The 9,016-nt window shown below is 48.0% G+C and overlaps 1 protein-coding gene across 1 annotated transcript in view; it reads left to right on the top strand.

The window, feature by feature from the left end:
• Positions 1-8,822: 8,822 nt before the first annotated feature.
• The window catches only part of LOC132397653 (epiphycan-like), a 248,207-nt gene continuing 248,013 nt past the window's right edge, over positions 8,823-9,016 (top strand). The window contains 1 exon segment of the mRNA XM_059976420.1: positions 8,823-8,835. Coding sequence (XP_059832403.1) covers positions 8,823-8,835 — 13 coding nt within the window.

Below are 9,016 nucleotides of genomic sequence, written 5' to 3'. Positions count from 1 at the left end.
AAGTTTAGGAAGATTAAGGCTAGTATTAGATTAGTGTAAGTGGGTGGTTGATGGCACAGACTCAGTGGGCTGAAGGGCCTGTGTCAATGCGGTATCGCTATGACCTTGACAATAATTCCAAAACATAAAACTGATAGAAAATAAAACACAGAGCCAGGAAATGCATGCCTTAATTTTGTTTTTAACATTAAGCAAGACACGCATTTATGACGTGGTGGAGTGATGGCGTATGCCATTCATGTACTTTTACATATAATGAACCCATCTAATTTAACCCACATACATATAATTTAACCTGTAATGAATCATCTGAACAAACAAAGAATGCTTAACCAAACAATATATTGACAATATTACTGAAGTTTTAAATATATGACATCTGCAACTTTGGAGAAATTTCTCAAGACATGGTAAGATTTGCTTTATTTGACATATGTACACTGAAACTTCGAAATACCCAGTGAAGTGCATTGTTCGTATCGACCACCATCACAGCCTGGTGGCCACCAGCAAGTGTCACCATGTTTCCAGCGTCCCCATTGGATGCCCACAACTCTAACTCACATGCCTCTGGAATGTGGGAGGAAATTGGGGCACCTGGAGGAAACCTACATGGCAATGGGGAGAACACACAACTCCTCAAGACAGCCACAGGAACTGAACCCAGGTCACTGATCACTGGTGCTGTGAAGTTTTACGCTACCTATGCTTCCCTTTTTTTTCTATGCAAAATATCTTTATTATAAGTTCAGTGTTATATATACAAAACAATGACTAGCACTATTACTTCACTACAAATAGACAATGCACATTAAACCAAAATGTTTGCATCTCTATCATTGATGGCAATTACCCCCCCATGGAGCTCAACGGTCCCAGAACACGTCTAAGGTTGCCATGAACAGCGTGTGTTCCTTCTCAAAATTTACCCGAGCATGAATGTACCCCCTAAACATGGCCAGGCATTCTACCTGGGCAGATTCTCCTGCCACCCGTTTCCAAGACCAATGGGTGGCTGTTTTCACCAGCCCCAGGTGCAAGTTGACAAGGACACCCTAACTATGCTCCCCTGGGAGAGAGTGATCTGCTCATAAATGGGATCTTTCTGGCCAAAGTGTTCCCTGATGGAGTGCCACTTATTAAGGAAAGGCTTCATGCCCTTTAGCACTAGGATAGGATATTTTGTGGAAAAACACTAACATTTCCTGATGTGAGTATTAATTTTTTTGTCTGTTATAAAAGGCAGATCAGTTTTGACTCCAGTGAGGCAGTGCTGGGTATCGTTGTAGATTCTCCTGTGTATGTCACGTCCAACACACCCACACACACGTCAGTGTTGAAGAATGCACTCTTTGTAAGTCTGGGGAAAATCTGTGAACTGTGAGGTGTTTCAGCAGCCTGCACGGAGATGTGAATCTGCCCAGTCATGGTCATGGAGCCACGCAGCACAGGCCCAGGCCCTTCGGCCCAACCAGTCCATGCTGCCCTCTCAGCTGGCTCTTTCACATCCCTCTAAGCCATACCCCCTCTTGCCCAAGCACTTCCTAAATGAGCCACACACACAAAGTGCTGGAGGAACTCGACAAGTCAAGATCATCTATGGAGGGGAAAGCTGCGGAGGGCTGTTAACTCAGCCAGCTCCATTGTGAGTATAAGCTTCCCACCATTAAGTACAGACTCAATAGACAATGCCTACAAAAGAGAGGCATCCGTCATTAAGGATCCTCAGCATCCACGCTTGCCCTCTTCTCGTTACGACCATCAGGTAGGTCTTCCTTTCCACCAGCAGATTTATGAATGGTCCAAGAACTCTACCTCACTTTTCACTCTCTTTATGCACTGTTCATTTACTTTCTATATTTCTTACGGCAACACAGTGTTTTTTATATATTGCACTGTACTGCTGTTGCGAAACAACACATTTCACATCAGTGATGATAAACTGGATTCTGACTCTGAGTCAGCCGTCACCCTATAGGCCGAGACAGTTCATCAGGACTGGAAAGGAAGGGCTAGAAGCAAGAATGCAGTCTGAATGATACTACTGTCCCTGCCTCAGCCATTCCTCTGGAGTGGCACTTGGTAAGGACATTTTCTACCTGGCAGAAGCTTGAATATTATTGAGGTTATGATTCATTCAGGAGCGGACTACCTCATGATGAGAGGAGTTGGAAATGAGGCACCCATGGATTGAGGCTCCAGTCATTTCACTGACGTGGGATGGGTCAGTAAGGTAGCTCAGCTGTTAATGTCACACTATTACAGCCCAGGTGACCCGGGTTCAATTCTCACTGCTCTCTGTAAGGAGTGAGTACGTTCTCCCCATGATGGCGTGACATTCTCCCCGGGATGGTGTGATGATCTCCCAGGTGTCATCCTCGGGGGAGACTTTAACTGTACCCTCAAGGTGGAGGACTGCGCTGGTATCCAGCACGACCCAGCATCAGCAAAGAAGTTAAAGGAGTTAGTTGGCTCCTTTGACTTGGTGGACAGCTGGCAGAATCTGCACCCTGACACTAGCGCCTTCACGTGAAGATCTAGAGGGGGAGTTTCCCGGATAGACCACCTGTATATCTCTTGGGCTTACATCTCCCTTGTGTTGGCATCCTCCATGCAGCCAGTGTTGTGCTCGGATGTGTGGATGGAATTTACTCCTCTACACCCTAAGGTGGGATCCAGGTGTTGGCATTTTAACAATTGGCTGCTGGAGAACAGCCAATTCCAGGATTCGTTCTGAGCTTTCTGGGCCATCTGGAGAGAGAGACGGAGAGGGTTCTGCTCCCTACAGCTGTGGTGAGACGTGGGCAAAGCCCACATCCAGTTTTTATGTCGGGAGTACACTAGGGGGTCAACAAAGAGGTGGGGCTCTGAGATTGAGTGGCTTGAGAGCACGTTGCTTGACCTAGAGTCCCATCTTGGTCCGACCACTGGAGACCAACTGCTATGGCAGGAATACCAGGAGAAGAATGACACGCTAAGGAATCTGCAGCTCCAGCAGTCCCAAGGCACGTATGTGAGGTCACAGATCCAAATGCTGCAGGAATTGGACTGTGGCTCACCCTTCTTCTACTCGTTGGAGAAGTGGTGGGGGTCCAAAAGCAGCTGGTGGAGCTACTGGCTGCTGATGGCTCCTCCATCACAGACCCTGACGAAATCAATAAAGAAGTCCACTCATTCTATCAGTCCTTATTCTCACTAGATCTGTCAAATGCAGAGGCATGCAATCAGGTCTGGAAAGATTTGACTAAGGTCAGCCCAGAGGTCACAATGCGACTGGACGTTCCCCTGACTTGGGAGGAGCTTCGGCAACTCTGGAGGACTAAGTCCCCTGGCTTAGATGGACTGTGTAGAGTTTTATCAGGCTTTCTGGGATGTCCTGGGAGATGACTACAGCCTTGTACTAAGGGAGAGCCTAGCCATTGGAGAAATACTCCTCTCATGGCGGAGAGCTGTTGTGGTCCTAGTGCCCAAGAAGGGAGACCTTTGCCTGCTAAAGAACTGGTGTCCAGTCTCCCTCTTGAGTGCAGACTATAAGATCTTCACCCAGGCAATGGCCAACTGTCTTGTTTTGGTATTGAGACAGGTGATCCATCCTGACCAATCTTACACAGTCCCAGGCCATTCCATCCAGGACAATGCCCATCTAGTGTGGGACCTGATCCATCTGCAACAGGAGACTGGGTCCCGGGCTGCATTTCTTTCTCTTGACCAGGAGAAGGCATTTGACCGGGTAGACCATGGTTTCCTGGTGGGCACTCTGCAGGCCTTTGGTCTCGGACCACACTTTGTGGCCCAAGTTCAGCTCTTATACTCTGCCACAGAGTGCCTTGTTAAGATCAACAGATCACTGACAGCACCCATTCCCTTCAGAAAAACCTTCCCTTCATCCGTCAGGGGCACTGCATGTCCGGTCAATTGTATGCGATCTGTGTTGAGCCATTCCTGAGCCTTCTTTGGCGAAGGCTGACAGGTCTGGTTCTACATGAACCCGACATGGAGATCATCCTCTTGGCCTACGCTGATGATGTACTCCTCATGATGACAGATCCCAGTGAACCGTAGAGGATGCACAAGTGCCAAGAAGTTTTCTCAGCGGCATCCTCTGCAAGGATCAACTGGGTGAAATGTTCTGGACTCTTAGTGGGTCAGTAGCAGGTGGACTCCCTGCCAGAGGAGATGAGAGCAGAGTGGAGCATCAGGTATCTCCTCTATCTGTGAGTCTACCCGAGTCCTTCTGGGGAGATCTGGATGATGAACTGGCAGGACCTGGAGACGAAAGTCATGGCCCAGCTGGGGCACTGGTCAGGCCTTCTCAGGGTGCTTTCCTATCGAGGCAGGGTGGTGGTCATAAACCAGCTGGAGCCCTCCATGTTGTGGTACCAGACGGTCACCTTGGCCCCTCCTGCCCCCTTTGTCGCGAGAATGCAGAGGAAGTTAGTGGACTTCTTCTGGGGTAACAGGAAACACTGGGTCTCCACAGCGGTCCTGAGTCTCCCAGTGGGAGAGGGCGGACAGTCACTGGTCTGTGTACGTACGCGACTGGTGGCTCTCCGCCTCAGGACCCTGCAGAGATTCCTGCATGCCGAGCACCCTCCCAGGTGGCACATGTTGCCGACATTCTTTCTCCAGACGGGCTGTTGTCTTCATGAAAAGATGCAGCTAGCACCAACAGGTGTAGAGTCTGCCCAGCTTCTATCAGGACCTACTGAGAATCGGGAACATGGTTGCCTCAGGCCGGGAATCCCCTCCTCTGACAGACGGCAAAGTCCTGGCCGACCCTTGCCCTACCTCACCGAATGTTGGTGTGGCTCAGGTGCAAGGAATGACTCAGGCTGAGCTGCTTGTTGGGCCCAGGCCCCACAATCTTATCCGAGAGCCGAGTCCACACAACTTGAGCCGTCTCTCTTTGACACTCACAATCCCATTCAGGGATGCGAGTAGGAGGTACCTGTGTGGGCTGCTGCTCCAGACCCTCCACCTCTTAGCCCTTGTCCACCATCCCGACATGCCATGGCGGTCGGTCCTTCCACCTGGAGGTGAAGGTGTCCCCAGTGGAAGTCCCTTTAAGAGGGGGTTCTTCCCATGCACCTGGGGGATCTGGGGTGGAGGCTGCTGGATAGAGTGGTGCCCTGCAATAAGTTCTTTAGTTTGTACATGGATTTTCCAGTCATATGTCACTTCTGTGGGCTGCAGGAGACCGTGTACCACACATACCTGGAGTGTGTGAAGCTGCTGTCCCTTCTTGTGTATCTGAGTGGGCTGCTTCTTGCCTTCTGGTTGCATTTTAGCCCCACCCTATTTATAAACGGTCATCCAGTAAGGAGGGGGCATGGAGAGATGAGGATGTCCTTGTCAACTTGCTCCTGGGGCTGGCGAAATCAGCCATCCGTGGGTCTTGGAAACGGGTGGCAGGTGGATCTGCCTGGCCATGTTTAAGGGGTATGTTCGTTCCCGGATAAATATTGAAAAGGAACATGCGCAGTCCACGGCGACCTTAGAGACATTCAGGGACCATTGGGCTCCGAAGGGGGGGTAATTGCCATCATCAACAGAGATGGAAGTATTTTGGTTTAATGTGTTTTGTCTATTTGTAGTGAAGTAATTGTGTTAATCACTGTTTTGTACATATGGCACTGAAATTGTAGTAAAGATATTTTGTATATAAAAAAGGGATGGCATGACGCTCTCCTCATGTCGGTGTAACGTTCTCCCCGGCATGGCGTGAGGGCGTGACATTCTCCCCGTGGGTCACTTTCAAACGCTCCGGTTTCTTTCCACAGTCCAAAAGTGCTGTTAATGTAGGGTAAATGGTCACATGGGTGCAACTGGATAGCACAAGCTCACTGGACCAAAAAAGCCGAGTACTATAGTGTATCTAAGACCATAAGATAGGCCATTCAGCCCATTGCGTCTGCTCCGCCATTCAGTCATGGGCTGATCCAATTCTTCCAGTCATCCCCACTCCCCTGCCTTCTCCCCATACCCTTTAATGCCCTGGTTAATCAAGAACCTATCGCTGCCTTAAATACACCCAATGACTTGGCCTCCACAGCCACTCATGGCAACCATTTCCACAGATTTACCACTCTCTGACTAAAGTAATTTCTCCGCATCTCTGTTCTAAATAGATGTCCTTCAATCCTGAAGTCGTGCCCTCTTGTCCTAGAATCCCCTCTCATGGGAAATAACTTTGCCATATCTAATCTGTTCAGGCCTTTCAATGTTCTGAATATTTCTATGAGATTCCCCCTCATTCTCCTGAACTCCAGGGAATACAGCCCAATTGCTGCCAGACATTCCTCATATGGTAAACCTTTCATTCCTGAAATTATTCTCGTGAATCTTCTCTGAACCCTCTCCAATGTCAGCATACCCTTTCTAAAATAAGGAGCCCAATACTGTACACAATACTCCAAGTGTGGTCTCACGAGTGCCTTATGAAGCCTCAACATCACATTCCTGCTCTTACATTCTACACCTCTAGAAATGAATGGCAACATTGCATTCATCTTCTTCACCACCAACTGGAGGTTAACCTTTAGGGTATCCTGCACAAGGACTCCCAAGTCCCTTTGTATCTCAGCATTTTGAATTCTCTCCTCATCTAAATAATAGTCTGCCCATTTATTTCTCCACCAAAGTGCATGACCATACACTTTCCAACATTGTGTTTCATTTCCCACTTCTTTGGCCATTCCCTAAACTATCTAAGTCTCTCTGCAGGTTCTCTGTTTCCTCAACACTAACTGCTCCTCCACCTATCTTTGAATCTATAAAATAAAATGAAACAGAACTTGGTGCAATCAGCCATCCTCCCACTCCTGACGTTCGTACAATCAGCCATCCCCCCACTCCTGACATTCGTACAATCAGATGTCCTTCCCACTCCCGATGTTCATACAATCATCTGTTCTTCCCATTCCTGACGTTCGTACAATCAGCTGTACTTCCCACTCCCGACGTTCGTACAATCAGCCGTCCTTCCCATTCCTGACGTTCGTACAATCAGCCGTCCTTCCCACTCCCGACGTTTATACAATCATTTGTCCTTCCCATTCCTGACGTTTGTACAATCAGCTGTCCTTCCCACTCCCGACGTTCGTACAATCATCTGTCCTTCCCAATCCTGATGTTCGTACTATCAGCCATTCTTCCCATTCCCAACATTTGGTTGGTAGGTCATCGATGAAGTTGTTGAAGATGGCTGAGTGGGAGCATTTCCCTGAGAAACACCACTTGCACCATCTTAAGGCTGAAATTACTGATCTTCACCAACAATAATCATCTTTCCGTGCACTGGACGTGCAGCAGAGGAGTTTCTGCCTGACATGTTACAGTTCAGTAGATTAGTGGCTAGCATAATCACTTTACAGAGCCAGCTACCACTGATCTGGGTTCAATTCCCGAAGCTGTCTTTGAGGAGTTTGTGTGTTCTCCCTGTGACCGCATGCGTTTTCTCCGGGTACTCTGGAATCCCCCCACCATCCAAAGCCATACGGCAAGGGTTTGGGTTAGTGAGTTGTGGGTGCTCATTGGGCTGCCCCCAGTACAACCTCCGACTGTGTTGATAGACAACGTAAAAATGATGTATTTCACTCTAAGTTTCAATGTACATGAGAGAAATAAAGCTTATGTTTAAGCTTCACAAGGCTTCACAAGGCTCTCCGAGGCCACACGCAGATTTACATTTCTATGATGCCAAAGGCAATTATTATCATCTCAACTCTGGTTTTTAACTCTTCGAGAAATGCTGTTATGACGATCAAAACCGGGTCATCCAAGGGGGATTATTTTGGTCACCAAATGCTACTAGGTAGCTTTGGATGCTAATAACTGAGATTTGGATTTTGGGGCAGAGGCAGATCAGACGGATTTTATTTTATATTTTCCAAATAGGACATACCTGGGAAATGCTCCACACTGTTGCGTTAAACAAACAGAAAATGCTGAAGAAAGTCAGCAGGTCAGGCAGCATCTATGGAGAGGCCTTGATGCCTGAGCTGATACCCTGCAGAAAATGGCTTTGTTAGAGATAAGATATGCTTTATTTGTCACATATATATATCAACACATACAGGAAAATATGTTGTTTGCATCAAATCAAGTTGGTGAGGAATGGAGCTGGGGAAAACCTGCAAGTGTGTCCACACTCTGGTGCCAACAGAGCATGCCCACGATTGACTAACACATCTGTCTTCAGACTGTAGAAGGAAATGGGAGTGCCTGGAGGAAACCCATGAGGTTATGGGGGGAACGTACACAATTCTGAATGACATTAATGGGAATCTAACCTTGCTCAGTGATCGATGTCACTGTAAAACAGCTGCTATACAGTCACACCATTCCGTCTTCATGAAGGAGTAATTCCTCAGCAGCAGGAATCGAATCCCAATCGTATTCCATTCTCCAGTATGTTTCCCCTCACCTGCTCATCACCTCGCCCTGATGCCCCTCCTCCTTCCCTTTCTGCCATGCTCCACCATCCTCTCCAATTAGATTCCTTCTTCTTTACCTCTTCCACCCATCACCTCCCTGCTGCTTACTTCCCTCCCACCCCTCACCGGTCACTGCCAGCTTGTACTTCTCCCCCTCCACCTGTTTACTCTGGCTCTTTCCCCCTCCCTTTCCAGTCCTGATGAAGAGTTGGCCCAAAACGTTGACTGTTTGTTCCTCTCCGTAGACGCTGCCTGACCTGCTGAGATCCTCCAGCATTTTGTGTGTGGTGCCTACTGTAAAGCAATGTTTGAATTAAGGTAGGTGAATTTAAAATGGAGTTTCCAAATAGAAGTTTCTAATGAAAGTTTCCATCCACATTTGCAACAATGGGCTACACTTGTCAGTGGTGTGAGCTGAAGCCATTGCTTCTGTGGACAGAGCACTCACCAGCAAAATCCGTTTCTGATTGCAGATTTGTCACTGAGGCTGTGTTCCACAGGACATGAATGTATTATACTGCAGCCTCTAGAAAAGCTTTTGCCCCCTTTTCCCTGATGCAGGGTCTCGGCCCAAAACATTG

The sequence above is a fragment of the Hypanus sabinus genome, chromosome 8 (genome assembly GCF_030144855.1).
Source record: "Hypanus sabinus isolate sHypSab1 chromosome 8, sHypSab1.hap1, whole genome shotgun sequence".
In the NCBI taxonomy this organism is placed as follows: Eukaryota; Metazoa; Chordata; class Chondrichthyes; order Myliobatiformes; family Dasyatidae; genus Hypanus; species Hypanus sabinus.
The sequence above is the reverse complement of the archived record's forward strand: the minus strand, read 5'-3'. Positions and strand labels throughout refer to the sequence as shown.